General features: G+C 44.9%; 1 protein-coding gene across 1 annotated transcript in view; it reads right to left on the bottom strand.

The window, feature by feature from the left end:
- Positions 1–26,969, bottom strand: part of LOC119449718 (eukaryotic translation initiation factor 5B-like) — a 36,103-nt gene extending 9,134 nt beyond the window's left edge. Inside the window, 16 exon segments of the mRNA XM_037712955.2 lie at positions 1,488–1,670; positions 3,842–4,115; positions 4,474–4,541; positions 4,871–4,908; positions 4,911–4,980; positions 8,552–8,659; positions 10,702–11,099; positions 15,454–15,709; positions 17,882–17,998; positions 19,665–19,756; positions 20,031–20,145; positions 20,675–20,827; positions 22,378–22,560; positions 23,540–24,550; positions 25,820–25,886; positions 26,561–26,969. Of these exon segments, the coding sequence (XP_037568883.1) occupies positions 1,488–1,670; positions 3,842–4,115; positions 4,474–4,541; positions 4,871–4,908; positions 4,911–4,980; positions 8,552–8,659; positions 10,702–11,099; positions 15,454–15,709; positions 17,882–17,998; positions 19,665–19,756; positions 20,031–20,145; positions 20,675–20,827; positions 22,378–22,560; positions 23,540–24,550; positions 25,820–25,886; positions 26,561–26,601 (3,174 nt within the window). The 5' untranslated portion in view covers positions 26,602–26,969.
- Between the last annotated feature and the right edge of the window lie 218 nt (positions 26,970–27,187).

The following is a 27,187-nucleotide window of genomic DNA, read 5'->3' as shown; positions in this document are numbered from 1 at the left end:
AAAAATTACCAAACAAGATCGAGCTTTGTAAAATTGCATTTTCGGATACTGCATCTATTATTCTCTTGATCTACCAAGTTTCTTATCTCATATGTCGATATTTAAACCATAATATATTAGTTATAATACTATAGCATGGGAGATCAGTTTGTTTTCTTCATTTTTGCAAAATACTAATTTTGCACACCCAGCAATACATTTACTGTGATACATCAGTAGCTATCACAGATAAAATAATAATTCTTTTAGCAGCATGAAGCTGGATGTTTCGAGCACACAACATAGCAAGTATTTTTCAAGTTTTTTTTGTTTCAAGTTTTTAAATTGGTCTTTTGTTTGACCAAATGCATGGCCATGTTCAGAACAATAGAGTTCAGTGTACTATAAAGTAAGAAATATTGACCCAATCATAAAAGTGCTTCCTATGTTGTGAGTCTCGTGCTTTCTGCTATTGATCCATGTCATTTGTATATTTTCGTGTGGCTGTTATTTGTCTATTGTAGTAAGAACAAAAGACATTGTTTTCTTAATTATGTGATGAAATAATTAACATAAAGACAAAATAACTGCATTTTTGGGATCAGAAGAAGAAACTAAACAAGCATGCCAACATTTATCAAGCTTGGGTCAAAAATAGGTTAGGATAGCTCTAATCACCATATCCCCCTTAAAACGAACCCAAACGAAGGATAAAACTTCGGTAACAAAGCGTTGTACCCATAGAAAACGAAACAATAAGCTTCTAGTGCGCAAGCCCTGGGTTTTGCTATGATGCCGATCTGCTAGTGCATTGAGCGGCAGGCTTAGATTAGTGGAGCGCTCGACCAGCTATCGCTCGTACTATGCCTGTCTGACATACACGCCTGTCTGCACAACAGTCAGGAGTTTTGCATTTCACCCCCATCGAAATGTGGCCGCCGCGGCCTGGATTATATCTCGCGCCCTTGGGCTTAGTAGCCCAACGTCATAGCCACTACACCGTGTAGAAACGGAATAGGATGAACTTTTTAAAGCTTGCCCTCAGCACATGCCTTTTCAGGGATAGATACACACTTTATCAACAATGATTTACTTTTAGACAGAGCACACAAACAGCAGCAAACTTCGAGCAAATAATGACAAGCAACACATTGTTTTTAGATCACAGTGACATTTTGAGTGACTTTGCGGCTGCCAATTTTGCCTGCTTTAGGAACTTGCCTGTATAAACTTGCTCAAAGTGCATCTCTTGCATCCTTTCACCTCCACCAGGCTTCCAACGGAAGGTTCAGAGACTGACCAGCGAAACTTTTTCGCAGACAGAATTCATTTTTGTGTAAATATTCATGCAACATTCGTAAAACGAGCCCAAATTCATAAGATTTACAAAACCTTTTGGAAAGTTGGCAGGTGTGCAATAGGCTGTACAGTCTAACCCAATTTTCATGGCTTTCACTATTTCTATGTATATATCTTATATATAGGCTGTTTGATGTCAGTCCACAAACCTCTAGCACGGTGGCCTGGAGTTCCTCGGAGAAGGCAATGCGCTTGGCCATCATGTTCTGCGTGAGGTCCACAATAAGGCTGATGAGGTTGCCCATGCCATCGCCGCTCAGAGCAGAGGTCGGCACCAGGGAGACAAAGGATTTCAAGTCCTTGTTCTCATGGAACAGAGCAGCATTGAGACCCTGGAAAGACAAGCAGGAAAAACCATATTTAGCACAGTTAATCTTTCCTCTCTCTGTTTTGTTCCAAACTAGAGTTCAGTAATTACAGTAGAACTTCAATAATATGTGCCTATTTGTTTCATTCTGCAGGCTTTCATGCCCCAAAGCACTGGCCCCGCTTATTTTCCATAAGGTCATGTATACAGTCGACTTCCATCAATTCGTTCCTGACACAATCAATGAAACTGGTCGAATTAAACAAAAGGCAGAAAAAACGCTGAAACACGCTGTTCATTCACTTTGCTTTAAAGTTAGCTTCACCGGGATACAGCCGTGTTATGTGGTTAAGCATACCAAGAAATAAAAGGTGCCACTGTTTCGGGACATAGCACGTGTTCCTTAATTTACACAAGCACATGTGCAGTCTCTGGTCACAGCCCGAGTACCGAGACACCTAATATTTTTACTGGCAGGCCTTTTAGACAGATCACCACACTTTTGTTGGCTTTAAACGTCCCCTTAACTTTCGGAGCTTTTTCATCTTGCCACATTCCTTTTCGCTAGCTTTCCCAAAACACTGAGGGTTTTTCTCAGCTTTTCGGTGCACAGCGTGTTCGTGTGCATATAATTAAGGAACATGTACTAGGCCCAGTTAATTGTCTCATATATCAAACACACATGGCAGGTGAAATGAAGACTCAAATCGCCACACCCAACGTTAGAAACATGCTCTGAATGGCTGCCAGCGTGCTTATTGGGCGTCTAGGTGCTCGTGCTATTACCGGAGACACGTGCTCGCCTCTACAATTAAAAAAGGCATGCTATGTCCCTCGACAGTGACACCTTTCCATTCACTGCATAACACGGCTGTATTGCGGCGAAGCTGACCAGTCAAGTTTAAATTGTCTGGTGAAGGCCAATTTTGAGATTGAAACAACGGAAGCTTGGGCCCACAGAGAAGTATGGGCACCAGCTGGGATCTTCAGTCGAGATCAAATTAACCTAGATAAATCAAATTAACCGGAGTCGAATTAACAGAAGTCTACTGTATTAGCTTTATATTCGTAAATTCTGCCTCCCCAGTAGTTGCATCCAAAAACTGCGACGGCGAATCACTGCCGGTGGCTCCTAGCTTACTGCCGCATGTAAACGCTGAGAATGGCCACTTCTCAGGTTTTCAATAGTTTGCTTTCTGTTCAAATTCAAGTAAAACCTTATGTGAGAGTAGTTTTTTGCTTCATCTATAGTGCTGCCGCAAGTGTTATCGGATGTACCATTTACCCGGATCATGTGTTATTTTTCCCTTGGCCACCTAAGAAACATATTGCTACGAAGTGTTGAACCCCATTGATATTATATATAACAAAACAACATCAATAAGGTTCAACTCTATTTTCCCAACTGGTACTACTGGTACAAACTAGCAAGAAATACAGCACATTATAACATCAATAAGGTTCAACTCTATTTTCCCAACTGGTACTACTGGTCCTAAACTAGCAAGAACTACAGCACATTATACAGCCAAAAATGTAAGCAGTTCAGGCACATAAGAGGTCTGAGTTTTCCTAACTTTTTTTTGCCCCAGTTTCCCAATTACTTTTGTCTGTCATCTTGATTTACTAACAGTAGTCTTGAACTGCAACAGAATGCTAGTTAACTTAGGCTGCTTGGCACATGTTGAAATTAAAACAAGTAACACCGCAAGAAACAGGACAGATAGAAGGAAATGGACAAAGTGCTGGTCCGCACTTCTTCTGTTTCCTTCTGCCTACTCTGTTTCTTGCGCTGTTACTCGTTTTAAGTAGTCTTGAATCTGACAAGCCTTCAAGACAAAAGTTGTCCACACATGCCACATTACCGCGCACATTATTTATCAGTTCTTTCTTGCTTCCATAAGGAACTTGCAAAGCTGTTGCTCACTGTACCCAAGCCACTTGGGTGCAGTCAAAGTTAATAAATCCAAACCCTAATCTTAAAATTTGTAATAAATCAAACCAACTGCTATAGTTACACCACTCTGCACCAAACATTGTTTGTGAAAGAGCTCAGCGGTGCTAGCTGCCCCATAACGTCGGTTGTGAGGCTGGGTGACTGACATAACACACTGGAGAACAACTACATTTACACATGTGCCAGATGCCGATATCTCAAGGCCATTTTCAGCACTCATAAAAGAGTTTATAGCATACCTGTTCAGCAAACTGTAGGACGACCTCGCGAGTGCGCTCCTCAAATTCGAGACGCGTGTTTCGCGACTGGGCCTTGAGCACGTCCGTGATGTCCTTGTTGCGGTTGCCCTTCCAGTCGTACAGACGGTCCACCTTGTTCAGTGCCACGACAAACGGTGTCTTGCGAGAGCGCAGCATGTTTAGTGACTCAATGGTCTGTGGTTCCAGGCCATGCATCAGGTCGACCACTAGGATTGCCATGTCACACAGTGAAGAGCCACGCGAACGCAGGTTGCTAGAACGGCAACAACAGTTTTCATGTCACACACACACACAAAAAAAAAATTGCAAAATACAAAACTAGAGTCAGCACAATGCCACCGCTTTGGCTCGATTACATGAGAAGAAAGACGCTACGTGCGAAAGAAGTCATAGTGAGCAATCACTTAACAAGATTGCGCTAATTAAATTTTTATTACTCTTGGACACAAGTTGAGTTGAAGTCCACCAGTGCTAGAGGCGTCTGTTTTGTAGGAATGCTAGGACTATCACCAGCTTCAACATGCCAGTCTCCAAATTGTATGCCGAAACACAAACAAAATCCAAAATATTAAATGTAAAAAAAAAAGGTGATTATAAAATGCAATAATTACCTGAACGACTCGTGACCGGGAGTGTCAATAATTAGGAGGCCAGGAATCTTCAATGGCTTGTTTGAAAACTGAGAGAGGGAGAGAAACAGAAAACAGGCACTGCCTGACGGCTCTTCAAGAGGGGTAGGAGCTGCCAGAGGCTTTTATTTCATTTGAATTGTATTAGACATAGACAGGCTATCAGAACGGTGAATGCTATTTCTAGAACTTAATACTAAATCACATTTTTACATTGCTGCTTTCAAGAGTTCACTAATTTGCAAAATGATAATTTCTTTTTTAACTGGCAAACTGTTCTTAGCGAGCTAGCGAAAAATCTGAACTCCCACTATTTGGCTCAGTTGCAACCAAATCTTTGAAAAAAAAAAAAAAAGGAACATTGCCTGACAAGGAGTACCTCTTTGACCATCTTGCATTGTTCCTTGATGGCATCTAAGGAACCATGGTAGCACCAATCTGTTGAGTAATGCCACCAGCTTCACTGTCCTGGACATGAGTATGCCGAATCTGCAACAGGCAACAGGCAACCGTGTTCTAGAAATCTTTACAAATATAAAATTTTAGTGAATGACATTTCAGCACAGGTTGGCAGATTAAGTGAACACTCACTAACATTTTTGTAGACTATGCACTCACTCATACTTGTGCATACTCAACACTCGTCGGCACTCACTCACGTTCTTACAGTCATGTTCACCAACGCTCACTTGCATTCACAGTAGCTTCCATTCACACATGCCAGCACCCACTCGTGCTCATACTCGCATCAAAAACCCTATCAGTCACTTATGCTTGGTCACAACATCTTCCTGGACCATTTGGGGATACCCGCCAGTATTGTTCAGCTCCAGTGTCCGCGGCTACAATCAAGCACCTATTGTGGACATGCCCTGGCCTAAACCAGATCTGATGGCGCTACCTGCAAACAGCGAGCCTTCATCCCACGAGACCACTGAACTATGAGTCTTGGCTCCATGGTACCAACCATCGCATACTACTGATGTGGATTGTCAAAACTAGCCTACATTTATATATTTAACCATTTATGCCAATGGGCAAACTTCCGAGGGGGGAGGGGGGGGGGGGGGTGAACCTCTTGATTACCTATTAGACCGCAATACATTTTGTATATGTCATAATTTTCGTAACATTTTTTTTTCTTAGTAGATGCAAGCGTGTCTTTACAAACTTTGTTTAATGTTATCCCACAATCTTGATTTTGGCAATTTATATCTTTTTTATGACATGCATCTCGTCAATAAATCTTCTATGTGTGAAAAGTGCATTCATTCTGCTTTTTGTTTAAGTATTACATAAAATATTGAGTGCAGTAGTTCCTTCAGAAAATAAAATCTTACGTAACCTACAAAAAAAACACTTACAGTGGAACCCCAATTATACAACTTTGAGGGAACCACGCAAAACCGTTGTATAATCTGGGCGTCTTATAATTGAAAAACGAAGAATATAGGCAGTGACGCTCAGTCTTGCCCAAAAGATGGGTACAGACTGCTTGAATAAGCCCACGGCACGCACCTGCACTGCTCCAAGGAAGGCTGATTAAATTAGTAAAAAATATCCGTATTTATTCGATTGTCACACGAGTGTTTTTCCATGATTTTCACTTGCTCAAACTCCCCAATGCCATTACATTCGAATAACGGCAAAATTGAACATTTTAAAAGAAATATTCTAAATCCCGCGATTTTTAGCGTTACGTTGGCAACCTGTAACTTTACATCTCGATCCAATCAATAGACAAGTCGACCGAAGGCAGAACTTGTTTGTGGTTGGAATCATGGAGGAAGGAAAACATTAGGAGGGAGCATCGTGCAACGCGACTGAAGCCAAGCGTGTCGGCCCAACACGTGATAGTCGCGTCTGAATGCGCGGTAAATTTCAGGGCTCCTGCTCTGCATGCAGCGCTGCAGCAGGGCCCATGAACAAGTTCGCATTGATTAAAATACCACCAGGCTCCAAACGTCTCAAGAAATCTCAATTCTTGCTCCATGATCTCAACCCAAGAGGTCACGTGTTGGGCCGACACTGAGCAAAGGCAAAGGCGCAAAGAGCTGGCGTCACGGAGCGTTCGCTTGGCAAGGCTGGCTGCGTGACGTCATGTTCTCTCGTAACTTTTTCCTTCCTCCATGGCTGGAATCGACGCTGTTTTCACTGTGCTTGTGACCGGTTACGAAGCTGCAATACCTACGGCCTTTTGCGGTTCGACTTCGTTCATTCGCGACATTATAACGATGCAGCGCTTTCTGTATGACGGCCGCTTCGAGAGACGAGCAATTTTGATGGCCGAGAAACTGGGAAAGTTCGCTGTGGCTTGGTGTCTCAATGTCAGCGAGTCGACGATTCTTGGATGGCAGGACCAGCAGCAGGCCCTCTTTAAATGCAAGGCCAGTCGGAAAGGCTAGAAGTAGCCTGGTACTGACCCCGAATGAAATGGTTGTGCGGTCTTTTAAGAAGTACTGAAGTCTCGAACAAGCTCGACGGCACAGAAGATGACTTGATTCTCGGGCGATCACTTTTGGAGATAGTTTTGCTTTTGCGAGATGTGCCGGCAACGAACCCTTTATATGGCTGACAGCTCTCTTGGCGCTGATAGTGAACTTAGGACAGCGCCAGAAACACTTGTCGGGGACGCTTTCACTGCCGAGCCCCACGAAAATTTGCGAAAGTGATCGCCCAAGATTACCGCCCAAGGAAAGCCCTGTCTCCTCTTCAGACGATGGTGATGAGCGAAGAGAACTAGTTTCCAAATAGCGGTTCTGTGAATAAAGGCACCATTTCTTTTTCCGCTTGTCTCGCGTTACCATTCGCGGTTCTATTTTTTTCATTTCGTGTGACTAGAAAGTTGCCCCTTGCGTTACAATCGCGGTCGTGTTAGGTTCGGATAAATACATTAAAGCACATACACCCATTATCAGCCAGCTGCAGAGAACTCACGTGCCAGCTTGTGTCTGCTTGGGTTTTTTTTTTTTTTTTTTCTCGGGACGGTACCAGAGAGACGTCGTACGAGGCGTGGTCGGCATAAAATTGCATCGTTTAATCGAGGTTTTAATGCATTATTTCCATGGGGGTTTGGCCGGGACCCAACCAATTCGTCTTAAAATGCGGGTCGTTGCATGACCGAGGGACGTATAATTGAGGTTCCACTGTATTTTCCCCAGGAAAGAGTTAATATTCAATTATGTGTCACGCTTCAAAATTCACATCCAAAATGTGAAAACTGCAGCCCTTACGCGAGCTTATACGGTATTCCTGAATAAATTTTTCAGAAGTGCACCCTTTGTATCTTAGTTGAAACTGGCAATGTTTACTTTTACCATTCCCCTTCAACTCATCAGTTCCTCTCCAATGGGATGCCGCCAATAGCAATGGCCTGAACCTTGCATTCCTTTTCTTCTTCTTTACGATGCACTTGTGGTAACCCTTGGCAGCTTAGCTTAGCATCTGACACAGGTGCTCAAGAGCAACAAAAGAGCCAGTAAGGGGATGGGCAGGATGCGTTAACAACCACTGCTTCCCTGTTTCCTAAAAGATCTGGAGGGGTGTGCTCGTGAGTAACTTATCGTCATAAACAAATGCCCAATGGCTGCCACTCGTGGTCTGTTGCGTTCACTGCAATGCCAGCGCTGACATCACATAGGCAAAAAATATAGGAGGCCCAAAAAGCGACACGATAGTAGTAAGCAATCTATTGCGCAAGATTCTAGGTTCCTCACCCCGTGCAGCGGAGTAATATTTTGCTCACATGTTTACGCAGCATTGCTTCTAGATCGGGAATGGTTTCTTACCTCATTCAAAAAGCGTTGCAGTGCCCCTTAGTAAAATTATGAAACGGTAATGACTACAAGAGTACAGGAGTTGCAATGAGACACCACTAAGAGAACCTATCAATGAAATGCCGTCACCATATTTAGTCGACAACATGATGAAAAGAGCATGGCTGCTGTATGAAATGCACCTAAGTAAAACATTGTATGCTGATTTTATTGAAAGAGAACCAAACTATCTGCTGGTGTGACAAAGTACTCCTCACAATGGCAAACATGCACAAGGAACTCACCGTGTCTAAAATCTTTGTCTTGCCCGTGTCTACATGCCCTAGGACGCAAATGACCGGTGACCGAAGGTTGTCCACTGTACGCTTTTTCTCAGCTTCCTCTCTTAGTTTCTGAGAAAGAAGCAAAAAGGGAGAAAGAAAAAAATTGTCAGAATGAAAAGTTGACGCTTGCTGTGAAACGTCATCGTAATTGACAAACCGCAGGAACATACTAGCAGTGAATAACCAACTGCAAATAATAATAAATGCACACAGTCTAATTGCACTAGCTGTCGCGGGACACAATATTTTTAAAATTATATGTTAAGGTAAGAACAATTCACAGTGGCGTGTGCCTTTCAAGAGAGAAAATCAGTGCGGGACCCGGGTCGTGTTTCACAATGTAGACATCCTTTCTTTTGCTTCAAATTAATAGCCATTCTATTGTTTCTCAGTAAATCATGTTTTTGAATCTATGTGAAGCTTTGTACAGCAGCATCAGCAGTGGATAAAGCAAAGTGCGAAATAGCAGCAGTAAGTTTTGCACACAGTGTGGCGCAGAGCCAACTTTCACATTTCAAATGTGAATAGTGCGCCGCAGCGATAGCTTGTAGTGGTTGGCGGGAGGGGGAATGGTAGAGGGGGGAGGCCATTTCATGACGTTTGGTGTGGAGTTGCTACTTTTGTAATTGTAGGCCCGTATATCTTTGAAAATGATGAACAAACAGTGGCCATTGATTCAGAACGTTATGTGACTATGTTGAAAGGCTTTGTTCAACAAAAGTTACGACAGCTTGGCACTGACCCTAAAAATCTGTATTTCCAGCAGGATGGAGCAACAGCCCACACCGCGCTAAACAGTATGGCTGTACAGTCGCCGACCGATTTTTCGGACTTCAAAAATTCAGAATTGTTGGATATTCCGGACTTCATAAATGCACCGTCAGGGTTCCCACAGAGCTAATGCATTTTCGAGACCGATTTATCGTCATAAGCACTTAGCAATGTTTTTTTTTTTTTCCAGTTTCGGTTGTTATTTTGCACGTGGTGTGTGCGCCTCGGAGACGTTGCATCTTTGTGTATGTTTGTGCAGCTTCGCATGTAAGGGGGTTTATCACATTTGTGTGATCGGCGCCACCTCCTGTGCCTTCGCGAGAGCCAAGTGGTGCAAAGTAACGGGGCTCGTTTCTTCGATCTGCATGGTAAGCTCTGCTAACAGAGATCGTCAATGGAGTGACGCTCTTGTTGACTGTATGCGAAGACGACGTCAGTCCTTGCGCAAATACAAACACATCTGATCGCTTCCAAGCGTAGTATGAGGCAGGGCATTATTAGAGATTTTTTTATGCCACTCTAAGCCTAATAAATTTTCTTTTTGGGGCGAATGAGTTTTTAGGACTATTTTTCGGTCCCCGCGAAGTGCCGATAAAATCGGTTGGCGACTGTAGTTCGTAAAATCGCTTGGCCAGCTCAGTCGCCCGACCTCAGTGCACCAGACTTTTTCCTGTGGGGGTTCCTGAAAGGCCGTGTGTTCCAGAGGCATATCATAAGTATTCAAGAACTCAAGCAAGCCATTGATGACGAAGTTGCCGGCATTGATGAGGCCCTATGGAGGCGCGTGTACGACAACTTCAAGAAACGTTTGCAACAATGCACTGATGTAGACTGAGGCCATGTGCCTGATGTAGTTTTAAAAAATAACCTTGTAATCGGTGGGAAATAAATGGCATACTTGGTCGTATTTACAGACACTTTTACTTATTTTTTTCTCTGATTCCGTATATAACATATCACTAGTTGAAAAATGTCAGTTGGCTCTGCGCCACCCTGTACAGTGTTAGTCCTGGATAACAAATGTCTTGGGCACCACTGATGAAGCATTTGTCCCAGGCAAGGATTCTGACAATTTGCGTGCGGTTTTCGTCTTTGATGACGAATGAGCATATGGATTGAATAAAGTATGTTCTGTAGTTAACTGCATTAAAAATGTTTTTTTTCGGTTCAGTTTTGTTCACTTCGGCCTTTGTTCTTATCTATGTCGGATAGTCCTTATAAATGTGGAATTATCCTACAGGAATCATTGAACCAGAAAGGAGTAATTAACAATATGACACACATTCCCTTAGCATCCTTTTAAATTTTACCGCAAGGCACCATAAAGTGGCAGCACTCACCCTTAGCCTTGCGATCACTTTCTCCTTGGAATGAGACTTGTCATCCTCACTCTCGCTGCTGTCTTCATCAGAGGACTCCTCAGATGAGGACTCGTCGTCATCAGACTCGGAAGAGGAAGATTCGTTCCGCTTCTTGGCAGGTTGGGGGGCCTTTTTTTGGGCCACAGCCTTCTTGGGAGCTTCAGTTTTGACCTGAACCTTGATGTCCATTTTCATCTTCTCTTCAATCGTCTCCTCTTCGTCGTCTTCCTCCTCAGACGAGGTCTCGTCCCAGGCATCCTTCACATCCTCCTTCTCCTCTGGAGGTGGCTCTGTGGGCGACATCTCCTTTTGCTCAGTGGCTGCCGTGGTGTCTGGTCCCAAAATTTCCAGCTGTACTTGGGGAACCGTCTCGTCCACTGTAAAGGTGACAAAGATGTGTTTGGTACATGCAAGAGGAATGGAAAAGAATGAACAGAGAGATGCAACAGCAGTAGAACTTCCCTCATTAGTGTTGAAAGGGAAAAATATTTTTTAAAAATAACATGTTACTCGAACTGCGAAGTTCGATGGGGTGTTTTCAAAGTTTTCCACTGATTGTATGTAAACATAAACATAAGAAACAAAGTTTGAATGATTAAAAACAAATTTCAACCCCAGGGCCGTACCGTGGCTGTAATGAATGACATAGTGAAGTGCACAGGACTAGTCTTGGTGGTGTATAGAAATCACGCAATGTGGACATTTCCTTCGCACTACACCCTTGCAGGACCCCTGTGGCTAAAAAGCAATGACTAGAGTCATCCAATGATGAGGCACATCCACTGATGGTACATTTGGCTAATGGTACATTTGGCTGGTTCCTATGGCCTTCCAATTCAAATCGCTATGATGCAGAGCCTGCTCAAGATTGGAGCTAGATGGAGCATGTCTGAGCTCAATGTACAGCTGCTCGCCAGAGCAAATGGACAGCAGAAGTAGAAACACGTCAGTGAATCTTCTGTCATGAACAAAAATGGCGGATGAACAAGGCGTGCACCTGCAGCGCCTGCCATGCGAACAATGGAAGTTACACAATCATGTCACCGGAACTAGGCCACATATCAGTTGTGCTCCCAGGTTCAAAATGAGTGCCTGCAATGAGTTATGAAAGAACCAGGCAAATGTGCTTTAAATGCTCGATTTCGGCCAGTTGAATGTAAAGCGCAGCGTACCCCTATGTTACTAGTAAATTAAAAACATTTTCGGTGCAGGTGATATGCGCAAAAACACGTATATACTGCAGTAAAGGGCAATAATTGACAGTAAAATCTTGTTAATTCGGATTTCACACACCGCAAAATATGTAACTGAATGTTGAATTATTGTGGGTATCAAGAAAACAATAAACAAATGCTTACTACGTCAACATGCTTTTATTTACTGAATGAATCGGCAAATCCTGTTTCTATTTCGTACAAAAGCAGTGCGGAAGCCGCAATTCTCGTCATCTTGTGACTGATTAGTGCTCGCGACTTCCTCCACAGCACGGCCGCGGCACGCGTCTTCATCTGAGACATGCTTTTCATGCATCCCGATCATTTTTTCGCCAATGTCACGAGGTCACCACATATCACGATGCAGACGGTGCTCTTCATCCTCGACAGCTTTGCCCTGAGTCAAAACGAAACTACTGCCGCAACCGCTGCGGATGAAACCGCGGCCGCTATCGATGCAATCATGGGTGGCGACTATGCAGCCACAAAAGCACGTGGTCAACGCAGTGCTATACGCAGCAGTAAACGAAAGAACAAAGTCTCTAATTTAAAAAAAATTCGATTACGGGGTTTTATATGCCAAAACCACCATTTGATTATGAGGCACACCGTAGTGGGGGACTCCAGATTAATTTTGACCACCTGGGGGTTCTTTAACATGCACCTAAATCTACGTACGGGGGTGTTTTCTACATTTCGCTCCCATTGAAATGCGGCCGCCGTGGCCAGGAATCGATCCCGCGACCTCGCGCTCAGCAGCCCAACACCATAAGCATTGAGCAACCACGGCAGATTAATAAAGGCTTTAAGGGGGGACGTGGCTTTGAAAATCAACTTCCCGATTTCTTCATGGATTTTGATGAAAATTGGCACAAATGTTTAGAATGTCTCCCTGATACTTCCATAAAAGTTTCAGAGTGATACCTTGAGAAAATTTTATTGAGCAGAATTTTTCTCTCTTGAACTTTCTGGAGGGCCTGGGGAGCTTAAAAAACATGATGGAAGGCTCGTTGAGTATTGAATGCATAGCTCAATGCGTGCTGGAGGTCGTGACAGTCTTACTTTTTTTTTTTCGCAACATAAATTTTTTAGATAGTCATTTTTGAAGTTACCTTCGCACCAAGCACACTTTCGGAGTGAACGAATAGCCACACCATAAATTTATAAAAAGTCAAGATAAAAATGCGAGACTGTCTCGACCTGCACTGTAGTCCAAGGAACGTGACAAAAAAACAGAATCAAAATAGGCTAAACGGTAACGAAGAAATCAGCTCCAGAAACTGAGCAGAAAGGCGAAAAAACAGTTTTGAGAAAACGGCTCTCAAAGCTTCCCCTTCTCTTCAGTTCTCTAAAATGCACCAAATTTGTCATCTTTGATGTGTTTTGTGATGTGGGGCTTCTTGGACATGTGGCCTCTGGTCTGCTGTGCCTTTGTTCTGTGTTTTTCATGTTTGTATGGCAATCTTTACTGCTGCTCTACAAAGAGCATGGTGCCTGGGTTTCAAACCAAGTGAGGTGCAGAACTATGTGGGCATAAATATACAGTAGTTCTAGCGTTGTACCTGCAGACTGCCTCATTGATAGCAGTCTCTAGTACAGTCAGTGAGGCATTGTTTTCTTTTGATAGAATCGACCATGTTACTGAATTTTTGGATCATCTTCCATTGACAATGGCTATGGATGTTAGGAGAGCCACTGATAGATAGGCAGCAATGCAGCTGCTAGGTGCTTTCCAGCCTGTACTTTTGTATGATGCCTCACTTCTGCAGCCAGGTGTCTGTGCCAGCTAAAGTGGCCTAGTGAACAGAGCTCATGATGAGGTTCTTTTTATGAAGGGGTGGAATGTTAGGTATTGGTACGAGATATCGTGGCAATACGATAATAGAGTCGGCGCGCGATGTGCTAAGTCGCGGGTCTGAGGTGCCGATGTGCGAAATGCCTGGTCGCGGGTCCAAAGAATAGACGCTCGGTGAGCTCAATCGCGCAGTCCGAGGTGCCGACGCGCGAAATGCCTGGCCGCGGGCTCGAGGAGTCGACGCTCGAGGTGCCGATGCGCGAAGTGCCTAGCCGCGGGTCCGAGGAGTCGACACCCGATGAGCGATGTGCCGACGCGCGAAATGCCTAGCCGCGGGCTCGAGGAGTCGACGCTCGATTAGCTTAGCCGCGCAGTCCGAGGTGCCGACGCGCGAAATGCCTGGCCGCGGGCTCGGGGAGTCGACGCTCGCGATGCCGACGCGCGAAGTGCCTAGCCGCGGGTCCGAGGTGTCGACTCTCGATGAGCGATGTGCCGACGCGCGAAATGCGTAGCCGCGGGCTCGAGGAGTCGACGCTCGATGTGCTTAGTTGCGCAGTCGGAGGCGCCGATGCACGAAATGCTTAGGCAAGGATCCGAGAAGTCCGCGCGCGATGTGCTTGATCGCCGAGTCGGAGGCGCCTACGCGCGAAAGGCTTAGCCTCGTGTCCGAGGATTCCGTGCCCGAAGCTTGGTCGCGAAGTCCGCGTCGCCGATGCTCGGAATGCCTAGCCGCGGGTCTGAGACGTCCACAAAAAGCGAGATCGGCCACGCTACTGCGATGTCCGCATAGCGCCCGCTTTAACACTCGTCGAGATTACGGAATCTGTCCGGAGCTCGCGAGGAGACCGCAACAAGCGGAGCAGACGACGCCGTCACGGAGCGAGCACCGGACCAATGGCGAACCGCGCTGGAGTCACGTGGCGGGCGCGGCCAATCGGTGGCTCCGGCAAGACCTTCAATCATTGGCTTTTTGTGTGCTCGTTTCTGTATGGAGGAGATAGCTGAAGCGGCAAATTTGAAGACGGAGAAATGCGCTTTCCAACGAGACCAAGATGGCGGCGCTCGGCTGCGCCGTTCCGGAGATATCGTGGCTTGAAAAACGCCGTTCTTTCGCGATTTCCGCGAAATTTTTCGGCACCTTGGCTGATACAACAATTTTTTTAGAGCACTTCTACTTGGTTTTAAGTGATGATATTTCGGAATCAGATAGAATAAGAGTTATAGAAACTGAAAATTTGATTTTCAAAAAATCGATTTTTTAGCAATTTTTCGCGATGCGAAAGCCGCGTCCCCCCTTAAAGGCACAAATAGGCACAAAGCGTTCTGGCGTTTACGTACAATTTCCACTAATAACTATGGCGATGCGAATTCCGCAGCTTCGTTTCGGTGGACACTAACGCCGTTTTTGCTCTTTTGCGTCGCACATTTGTGGCGTTCTGCGCTCGCCACACTCTGAGATTTGTCCGAATTAACCAATGTGTGGCCAAATACGCCTGAATTAACGATATTTTTATTGCACTAAATAATGCATACGCCTGCCGGGACCAAAGAACGAGTCCGAATTATCCGATTTTCCAAATTAATGAGGGACGAATCATAGAGGTTGTGCTGCATAATGAATATAACAAAGTAACTCGTGCTTCTCCTTCAAGTTGCTTATAATGAGATTCGAGTGTACAGGGCATTGTGTCCCTGCATTATTCTCTCGCATGTAACCCCCACCTTTCTTCTCCTCTTCCTCAGGCTTCTTGCGTTGGTTCCTGTTGCGGCGGTCCATGGTGCGCGAGGTCTTCTCCTTCTTCTCTCCTATCTGCGGCACCTCTATGCCTTGCTCCTTGAGTGTCTTAAGCGTGGCCTCCATGCGGGCCCGCGCCATTTTCTGTGCCTTGGTGAGCAGCCGTCCCTCAGCCTTGGCACGCTCCCGCCGCTCTTTCTCTTTCTGCTTCTTGCGTTCCTTGCGCTCCTGCTCCTGCTTCAGCTACATGTGCCAGAAACCACAGAATGACTTCATCACCATAGCACAATTTCAAGAGAAAATGTAACAATCATAAAAGAATGCATCACACTTCATTTTTTCCCACTACTGAGAATTGTTCATCTATGCATTTCACACAAAAAATTTGAGGCCATTTCTCTCGAAACTGGTGGTAAGCACAGGATTTGTGCAAGATTATTGACATCATTACTGTTATGCATTGAAGCATGCTCTAAAGTGAATAACTACAAAGTTAATTAGCTAATGTCACACAGCTATTTGCCATGAACGTAATGTTCGCCTCGCAGTAATCCAGATGATGCGACAGAATTTCATTATTTCATACAGAGGTTGTTTAACAAGTCTGTTTCCACTAAAAACATAACATACATGTACCCATGTTATGTAGTTGTGCACATAACATGGAAATGTCAGCAAGTTACTTATTGCACATACATAATGACTCAGCATTTTTTCGCATTCCTTATAGTAACCACCAAAGAGGGGTGAGAGACCTGTGTGTACACAGTCGAACCCACTTATAACGATCCCCGATATAACGATCTATTGGTTACGACGACCACATTTCACAGGATTTACAATTTTCCGACAGTGCCAATTGAAACTGCGCCCAGATATAATAAACATTTTCAAAAGCGCCATAGTGTTACAATGTACAATTCAAACCTGGCTGCTGTAAAAGGAGGGAACACACGAAGTTCCAAAGCACAGAAGCGTGACCAGACTGCGTGCATGGCAGTGCAGCCCCCCACCCCAGTCCGACCGTGACGAAGATTTGACCGCCAAGACGAGCGAGCGCCGTGTGCGGATTTGAGAAGCCGCAAGGAAAGTCGCTTGCTTTCAACCATGCTAGGGTATAGCTAGGGTAACCGTGCCTTCAAGGCATGTCTCCAGCATGTTTCAGGGCAAATCAGTACGGCGGCCATGGCCTCCGATCTCAAAGGCCACGACGGCGGCACACTAGTGCAAAGTCTCCTTGCAGCACCTTGGTGGCACCGCATGCAATCTCGAACGCTACAGTGGTGGCACTCTATTTCTTGCGTAGTTATCCATGCAGCACCACGTGCGCTACATTATGTATGCTATTTGGATGATTTGGGCCAATCTGAACCACGGCTGCTCAAGCATTGTAATCGATATTCAGGCAGCCTGAGTCAGCATAAATGCGGCACGACACACTGCTGCCACGCGAAATTGGAAAGAGTCGGCGGTTACGGTTCGCTGATGCTTCGTTTACATTGTTGCTGATAACGGTTCGTGATGGCGTTTGACCTTTTGAACGTCACACATTTTCGGCCGAAGCTACATAAACAAAGTACCTTCGCAAGACTCTCGGCGTGCATGTGGCCAATGCTGCCTCTGTAATGGCAAGACCTTTGCAAAGTGCTGGCATGCCACAGTAATTTCTGCTTCCAGCCAACTAGAACCCTTTGTTATCGTATACAGAATCCACTCGTGCCTCGCTGATAGTAAAATATATCACAAGCTCTCAAAGAAAAAATGGTGGCAGATGCGCTTGTAGTCTTGAAATGGCAAGTGATCGGAACCAGCTGGGTGTTGTTTCAAAAGAGCTACACTGCGGCATTTCGTTCTTTATATGACGGAAACCTGCAGTTAGATGCGGAAAAGTGCCTGGAACAAAAATGAAGGTATTGAAAATTCAACTTTTGGACCAAAGTGGTGTTGAATCTTAACTGCCGATGCTAGCTAGTACCGCCAATTTCTGCGCGTTTTGAAGGGTGAGTCCACATATAATGAACTACTGATACAACAATCACTTTTCCAGAACTATCAAGTTCGCTTAAACTGGTTTGATTGCGTTCCAATAACAATACACGACGACACTCAAATGTTTATACAGACTGTCCTGCACAACCAGCAAAAAAAGTTCACCTCCAGAAACAACTTATACACCTGTATGCTTAGTCAGATCAGTTGAAACGAAGTGCCACTTAGTGCCAATGTCAATCAGCACTAGCGTGAAACAGCCCTGCGACGCAAAATTCGCATATACTTGTAGGCTCAGCTTAGTACTTCAACTTCTTAAATTTCAGGTGCCACCAAAAAGCAGAAGAATAAGCACGTCCATGATCAGTACACATTAGTTCAACAGTTTCTTTGTTGCTCGCCTTTGATGAGCAACTAATATCTCACCTTCTCCTCTCGCAACCTTTCAGCTTCCTCCTCGGCTTTGATTTTCTCTTCTTCTTCTTGTTTCCTTCTCTCCTCTTCCTCCTTTAGCTTCCTCAGGTGCTCTTGAATAGCAGCAATCTGGACAAGAGTAATAATAAACGAACATTGTTCAGTAAAATGGGCAAGTCATGTAAAGAACCGGTGGTCTGTTAGAGCAACACAAGCGTTGCCAAGGAAAGAGTAATGCAGCTGAGGACAGCAGAGGATTAGGCAGTCCAATGAGTCAGGTTGCATAGGATGGACTCTGCTGATGCAATATAAGGGTGAATAGAAATATACTGTATTTACTCAATTCTAAGCACCTCCCTTTTTTTCATGATCGCGATGCCCAAAGTTAGGGGGGGTGCTTAGATTCTAAAAATCTCCGTGACGCTCGGCTCCGGCTACGCGGTCACGAGTCTGCGTGGCGGGCGGGCGTCACGAGTCCACGCACCTCTGCAGTCCGACTGTGCGGCGAGATCGCGCTGCGGACGTCGTGCCACCTCGGGACTCCGACAGCTCCGGCTACGCGCAGTGCGCTGGCGTCACGAGTCCGCGCACCTCTGCAATCCGACTGTGCGGCGAGATCGCACTGCAGACGCCGTGCCACCTCGGGACTTCAACAGCTCCGGCTACTCGCGGCGCGCGGGCGTCACGAGTCCGTGCGCCTCTGCAGTCCAACTGTGCGGCGAGATCGCACTGCGGATGCCGTGCCACCTCGGAATTCCGACGGCAACGGCTACGCGCGGTGTGCGAGTGTCATGAGTCTGCGCGGCTCGCGGGCGTCACGAGTCCGCATGCCTCTGCAGTCCGACTGTGCGGCGAGATCGCGCTGCGGACGCCGTGCCACCTCGAGACTCCGACGGCTGCGGCTACGTGCGAGCGTCACGAGTCTGCGCGGCTCGCGGGCGTCACGAGTCCGGGCGCCTCTGCACTTCGGCTGTACGGCGAGATCGCACCACGGTGGCCGTGCCACCTCGGGACTCCGACTCGAAAAGAGTGGGCAAGAGCGCTTGGCGGCCTTGGTTACCTGCTCTTCTTAACAAATAGGGGGGTGCTTAGATTCGCATGCAAACTTTTTTCCCAATTTTTTCGCGAAAATAGAGGGGGGGTGCTTAGAATCGGGAAAATACGGTATAGGACAGGCCTTCATCCCATAGTGGCCATAAGACAGGCTGATGACTATTATTATTGTAATTATTATTAAATGAAAACTTTTCACTTTGGCAAATACACTCAAGCAAAGGGTGTAACACCAACAACCACACGGCATTTGATCATTGGCACCTGTAGTAGATGAGCAAATGAATGAATTTCAGTGACTGCCATTTATTTGAACTTGACAAAGTCTCATATGCGAAACAAGGCAGGAGCGCCTGGTTAACTAATCACGGGTGCTATTCAACAAAGGCAGGTCTAGCAATGTTGCGAGTGTTCTGGCTGTGGAAACCACCGTGATCAGTCTAGTGCACAAATGCCATTGTAGGTCACTGCCGAGAGCAATGACCTTCATAACAAAGCATACAGTGAAGTATTACTGGAAAGTATAATTATTACCACTACCTTTCTCTTTTCTTTCCTTCCTTCCTTCTCTTTATTTTCTTGCACTCAGAAACACCAATTTTTCTTTTACTTCAAAGAAATGTATGTGAATGATCCAGATGTAAAATGAGTACTATGCATTTTTTTTTCCCCTTCTTTACCCTAAGGTGGGCAATGTATCAATGCACTTAGAGATTTAACTAATAACTTGGCATCCACTGACCTGCTTGGAGCCAGGCTTTTTTTGCTTCTTCTTGTCATCTTCATCCTTTTTCTTCTTTTTCTTCTTACCATCACCTGCTTCTTCTTCAGCGCCTGTTTTTACAATGAACCACAGGTCAGAATTAGGAACAAACAACCCGAAATTGCCATATCACGCTTATATACAAGGTACAGAATGTTGCAATTGCGTCTATAGTAATGTGAAACAGTGCCCCCCCTACCCATTAGTTCTTCATAAATGTCTTGCCAACACTTTGGTATTCCTGCAACGATTACTGGCAGACACTGGCGACCCTGGCAGACAAAACAACTAGGCAAGTGAGCATATAACAGCTACCGCTGCAAAACAGGCAACAGTGCCACTGACCTTCAGCCCCTTCTGCAGGAGCAGGCTCCTCCCCAGCTGCAGGAACTGGCGTCGTTTCCTTGCTGGGAACAGTAGGGGCGGCTTCAGCTTCTTTTTTAGCCGCATCTTTCTTTTTCTGAAAGTGCAAAGAGAAAAAGGGATAGTTGGGTAGCCAAACATTGCCAGGATTGTACATTTGCTTCAGATGCTACCAGACAAGCTTCCTACAAGATGCTCGATGCAGTTGGCATGGTACCTCAGTCTTACTAGACAATCTCTCACTGGCACAGTGACAATGAGTGGTACACGAATGCAATAAGTGGCATATCACATCGCATTCATGCAAACGGCAGTAATGCACTAGGACAGTGAATCGCATTGATGAAACAGGAAAGGATAGTTCGAGAAGGGGTAAGTCGTCTCATGCGGTGCATGTAAACGCTGGCGTATCGCATTATAGAAGAGAGACGGCCGTCTTCGTGCGCTCTCCTCAACTCAGCCGGGCAACGCAAATTGCCGGAAACAGCTTCCAGATTCTTTCAGACGAAGGGGGATGTGCCACCATGTCGCACAGTAATTACCGTGCTTACTAAAAAATGCGACACGCTATTGCTGCATTCCCGTAAAAGCAGCTAGGAACTGTGACCAGCAGGCGACGTACGCACCTTTTTGGCCTTTTTCGACTCTGCAGCAGGTGCAGCTGCCTCATCCTTGAGCTCCTTGGCCTCCTCAGCTCCTTCCAAAGGCTCATCCTGGGCAGCAGCCTTCTTGTCCTTTTTCTTCTTCTTCTTGCCAGTCATGGCCTCCTTGGCTTCACCCTGCAAACACACTGGTCAGCATGGCACATAACGGGGCAGTGAAATGGCAAAATTTCATTAAAAACTTGCTAATGAAAAATAAAGTGAGTTGGTAGCTTGTACGGGTTTCCTCTGTAGTTTCGTACTATTTATAGCTGGATGGCAATTGTTTTCGTTTTTGTTTTTTTCACGAAACTTCTACCTTGCGGATTTCCCTGCAACTCATCTGCTCAACCAATGCTCGTGCGCTCTGAGTTAATTTGGCCTCATGCTGCCCCCTGCTGGCCTCCTGGTTAGCGCAGGTGGTAAAGAAACCACCCCGAAGAGGCATTGGTTCTGCGTTTGATCCATAAACCAGTACAAATTTTTCAAGTGCAAAGGTATCTTTTCAGGAGGCCTGAATCAGCCTCCTATGTGGATTCGTAGTGCTTACAAGTAGATGAGAATGTTTCCCTTTTATGAAACTTCAACCTTGTGGACTTTCACAGAACTGATCTGATCTGCTTATCCAGCTGTCGAAGTAGTAGCATATTTTTCCTTATGTATTATGCGACAGAGTGCTTGCTAGTATTCACAGGGCGGATATGTCTGAGGAAATGGTTTGTACACAAATGTAAGTACCCTTTTTTTTTTTAATGCAGGCTGTCAGGCTCAATACAATTGAAAGACTATTTTATGGTGTGCCAAGAGCAGCAGTCCGTGCGGCAGCACAAATGATGGATGATTACTGGTCAGTATCATGATACTAAGCAATAATTTATTTAGGCAGGCATGCTTTTCCAAAGGTTCGAAATTGGTTTGAACAGTTCAATGTTGAGTTTACGTTTAAAAAAAATTACATTTATTGTGAAAACTTAACAGCATTGATTCAATTACTTAACATCTACGCTTAACATCTTCACCATGGGTATGAGGGTTGGGGGGGAGGGAGGGGAAATGGACCAAAGAGCTTAGATTCAAGCAAATGCGGAAAAGATGGCTACTGAGAACCCCGCGGCATTCTCATAAACTTGATTTATTACATGGATCTACACAGGTACAGAAAACAATATTAACGGCTTAATGGCATAAAGTTTAATGAAATTCACATGGACACATGGACATACTCATGGTGCCACATAGACATTAAAGCTGCTTCTGGAAAAATGCATTCTCACAACTCATTAAACCACCCCCTGAATGAATACTCTCACTTTCAAGGTTGGCAGTTATGGTTGCACTTTAACAACAAAATTATAATTAAAACTAAACTTATTCTAATAAACTCTGCCTATTAAATCATTTTTTCTATGGTATTATGATTGGCAAGCATACCTACTGCATTCACTGCAGCTATCATCTTCATAATAAGAAATGCACTTGTGGTAGTGAATATGATGGCATTAAAGGAGTACTGAAACATGCATCTTCGAGCACATATGAAGCCTACCACACATTAAAGGCTGACACTTAGGAAGCATGAAAATTGGGAGACACTTTAGGTTATTTTAATTTGATACTAATGTTAGTCTCAAAATAATGGACCCATAATCTTCGACATATCATGACGTGATGACACAGAGCAGGCTCACCTCTTCGCCTTCTTGACCAGCAGCAGCAGCAGCAGCAGCGAGAGACTCTTTCGTGGGCGGCGGTTTCTTGCCTTCGATTTCCAGTGTGAGCTCTTCCAGCATCTTCTCAAGCTCGTCGTCATCCTGGTTCTTCTTTTTCTTCTTCTCCTTCTTCTTTTTCTCTTTCTTCTCCTCTTTCACAACCTGGCAGCAGTGTGAGAAATAGGAGAACAGTGCAAACAACTGAGTGCACACTGCACCGGTGCTAGCAACTGACAAGACGTCAGCTGTACTCCAAGTGCCAACATTAAAGCGTTCGTGACAACAGATTTCTATTCAACACAAGTGTCCCTCGTTCTACAGTCATAACAGCTGATATCCATATGCACACCAAAAAGCAGATTTATTTTCCCACCTATCCAAGTACAAGGTATTGCGATAGCAATGTTGCCCTTGTGATGCTACACACTGTCTTATACCCTTTCACATGTTACACGATAATTTTTAGTCAACTATAAGAAGCCAACAGACAATGAAAGAAAAGCGCAGGGAAGGTTAATTTTTATAAACTCTCACAGTGAATATACCGTATTTAATAAGTATAACGCGACTATGAAAATAATGCAAGGGTGCGGTTTGCACCCTTTAGAAAGGGAATCATAGCCATCATCATAGCACTGCATAGCCTTGGTTACTTTTGGGCCATTAAACCTTACATAACTAACAAAAGAAAAGAATTAGTATTACAATTATAGCACGAGCTTGGGACTTGCGAGGGCAGCGATAGTCGAGGGGGCAAAAAAAAGGAGACGTTCTCAACATTATTTATGAAAAAACCTAGTGTAATAGTGTAAATATGGTGCATATTACATTATTACACTTCAATCTTTAATCAGATTAGCTTTTTAATTAAAAATTAAGGAACTTGCCAATAGCGGGAGCCTAAACCAGTGACCTCAGTATGACATGTGCGACTGCTGTGTCCTTTCTTCCACTTTCATTTCCCTTTAGATTATGACAAATTAAGGAACTATGTATAATTACTTCAAGAGTTCAATAAAAAGGGTTCTCTCCAATGCCTTCCTTGACTTCATATGGTTGACATATGTCATACCAATTGAATAGCAAACTTAGTTAAAATGAAAGCAATTAATTTCCCCAATAGATTTCACATGAGCCTCACCTTCTCCTCCTGCTCTTCAACATCCTCCTTTGCACTATCCACATCCTCCACGTCGTCAGTCGTCATCACCAACATCAAGGAGTGCGAAACCGCCCATCTTTTTCTTGGGAGCCTTGGGCACATCTTCGTCGTCGGAGTCCTTCTGTTTCTTGTTTTTCTTTTTCTTCGACAAGGCAGGAGCAGTAGGCATCTCGTCATCCTCATCACCACTCTCGTCGAGCAGGCCTCTACCCTTCTTTTGTTTTCGTTTAGAGAATAGCAGCTTGTCTTCCTCCTCATCCTCACTCTCATCTCCCGCTTTTTTCTTCCCTTCTTCCCTTTGGTGACCGGCTGTCTAGCCTCTTCTTCATCGCTTTCATCGCCCGCTGCCGTCTTTTTCCCCTTCTTGCCCTTGGCCAGCTTGACGTCGTCCTCATCGTCGCTCTCGTCTCCTGCCTTCTTCTTTCCTTTTTTGGCCTTAGCAGTGGGCTTCGCATCTTCTTCGTTTTCGTCACTCTCAGTCTCCCTTTTTCCTGCCTTTCCTGCCTTTGGCCGGCTTGGACTCCTCCTCGTTCTCATCGTCGCTGTCATCGCCTCCTTTTTTCCTTCCCTTCTTTCCTTTTGCTGGTTTGGCAGGCTCATCGTCGTCCTCGCTGTCGTCTCCCTTCTTCTTCCCCTTTTTCCCTTGGCAGGCTTAGCGATCTCCTCATCCTCATCGCTCTCGTCTCCACCTTTCTTTCTGCCCTTCTTCCCCTTTTGCGCAGGTTTCACGGGTTCGACTTCGTCGTCGCTGTCCTCGGCCATTTTCTTCTTGCCTTTCTTTGCCTTTCCGGCTGGCTTCACAACCTCCTCTTCCTCCTCGCTGTCGTCGTCGCCACGGCCCTTCTTACCCTTCGCCTTTTTGCTAGTTGGACCTTTAGCAGGCTTGGCTGGCTCGTCATCGTCGCTGTCGTCTAGCTTGTTGGCGCCTTTCTTAGCCTTACCCTTGCGGGCGGGCATGTCGTCATCGAGGCCGTCGCCACTGGTGTCCACCTTTAAAATCAAGCGAACAAGGCATACTGTCAATCCAGTCAAACAAGAAAAAGAATTCTACGACATTTGGCAAAATGCCACATAACCCAGAAGGTACAGTGGCCTATTACATTTCTCACACACAGATTTCACTTTCATGACAAACATGGACAACGGTAGTGTAGCATGAATGTTGGCTTGCTGGTACATATCAACCGTTTTTGTCACCATAAAGATCTTGCTGGGGTGATGGCTTGGGCAAGTTGGTGTGCATGTGCCATTCTTTCTTTGCATCTCGTCCATGTATATGCTGTACGTTAAGGGTGTGCGAATAGCGATTTTTGGGACCGAATTGAATGCGAAAAGAATATCGAGCACTTTTCTAATAGTTTTTGAATAATGACCAGCCATTATCACAATTAATATATGCAGTATTCACATCCCAGTATTTTTAAAGTTAGCAAGTCCGTGTCACTACATAGTGTGTTATGAAGCGTTGTTTATTAAAAGCACAAATGGAGCATTAGGAGCAAACAAGTTTCTTTGCATGCACAGAGATCTTCAGAGAGTGCAAATGATTGCTGTAGAGCCTGTAAAGTATGGCTACTAAAGTGATTGTTTAATGTCTATACTATGCCCGCGGGGCTGAAGATTTACCGTACTTTCGCTCCAACTTTGTTTATTTGGCCACAGTTGACGTTTTGAAATATTCAAAACATATTGAAAAAATATTTCCATATACGAATATTGACTATTCGGTTCGAAGACCGAATCAAATAGGGCACCACTCGATTTGTTATTTGAAAGTTTTGAATATTCGCACACCCCTAGTGTACGCATAAGACCTCACAGATGTTGACAACATTGTGTCAACCAAACTAATTTATCAGCAGCTCCCCAGCTCCTCACTTTACATGTTGAGAAGTGTACCTGCCTTTTTTAGACATTGGAAGTGGTGCCCTGTTATGAAAAAAATTCTGTTTAACATGTTGGTGACAATGTTGCACTGCTTTAAAAAAATGTTACCTCAGCTATGTGCGCATTTTAAAGAGAAAATGGGCTTGGTTAAGTGTTCCCAAAAGTTTTAGCAGGCATCTAGGTGACAAATATTTTCTCAGTATTGGACACTGCAGGGGCAAACTCTCTCGGTGTGTAATATGAGCTTAAAACACACAGACGAATAGCCCACTTCGCCATTTAAGGTGGCTGATCCAAAATCAGAGCAATTTTTTTTTTTCCAAGAAGAGGTATGCACAGGAGAGGACCAATCGGGGAAAGTATTTTGGTCACCTTTTTCTTAGCGCCTCCTTTGTCAGTAATGGTGAGACTATCCAGGTCTTGCACCAAGGTGTCATCACTGCAAATAAAAAATCGCGCGTGTAAATCTATGTTTCCGTCATTTCACTGTCATAATTTCATTTCGCGTTTATTGTTCCCCGATTACCATCATTTCAGTCGATGTCAACGCGATAGCGACGAGGTTTTACCAGCTGCCTACATCGTATGTCCAGTAAACGCCAAAAACAATTACGCCTGGAATTAACAGCTGGATAATTACTGAACCACATACCAGCTGCCACGCTGCACCGAGTACGACACGACCTCTTGAAATGGGGCAGCTTTATAATAGCCTCCCTTGTGTGAGCAACAGCTGATCGATTTAATATCCTGGTCAACAATTTCTTTAACAGTGCGACAAAAACACGCGACTACGCTTAAAAGCACGCACAACATGCCGTTGCCGGTGTCTGGAGGAAACACTACGCTACAGCACCGGCAGACACTGGAGCGCCGTCATTGACCGTGAACCTGTCAAGGTACTTAGCCATCTCAGAGTGCTTACACGCGCAATGTGATAAGTTACACTGGCACTTGGAGGCTCCAAGGTGCGTTTTTACGGTAAAACAACACCGAAGGCTGTGCGGGTATACGTTTATTGGTTAAAACGTTAGGCTTATTGTCGTCGGCGACATACGGTTGATGCAATGTGCTACGTGCCGAACCATCGCATGCAGTTCACTCGCTACTTACTCATCCAGTTTGTCTTTCTTAGTCTTCCTGTCTTTACCCATGATTGTTTACCGCACTCCTGTTATATATAATACTATAGGTTTAGATTTAGCACCAACAAAACGGAGATTTCCGTGAACTCGCATGTACAGAGCCTTATGAACTAGGCCACGCTGCCGCGTTTAGAGACATCTACCGACTCAAGAAGACACATCGCCGCAGTGTAGCAGACGCGCAGTTAAATAAGCGACCACGAGGAAAGTTATCATTCGCTGTTATGCAAGTCTCGTAACGTCCGGATTAGTAACCAGTAAATACAGAATAGATTTGCGCCTCAATCGTACATGATCATGCTTGTTTTACTAAGCAATTTACGCAGTTGTGCGCAATCGTTACACGAGACGGATGACGAGGGGGGCGCGTGCGCGTCTGCTGCGAAACATTTGCGACTGCAGCTGTTCATTTCATGCGCATTTCTAGCTCACATTGCAGCGCAAAAGCACGGCAGACTGAGCAGAGTGCAGCAGCGTACACTTGTTAATAATTCTATCAGTATTAATTATCAATTTGGAGTTAAATCTATTAAATGATAGGTGGCTGCAGACATGATGCAGTTTGTTATGATATGAAATTATAGTTAATTAACCG

This window comes from Dermacentor silvarum, chromosome 4 (assembly GCF_013339745.2).
Source record: "Dermacentor silvarum isolate Dsil-2018 chromosome 4, BIME_Dsil_1.4, whole genome shotgun sequence".
NCBI classification, from domain to species: Eukaryota; Metazoa; Arthropoda; class Arachnida; order Ixodida; family Ixodidae; genus Dermacentor; species Dermacentor silvarum.
This window is presented reverse-complemented; position numbering and strand designations above follow the sequence as displayed.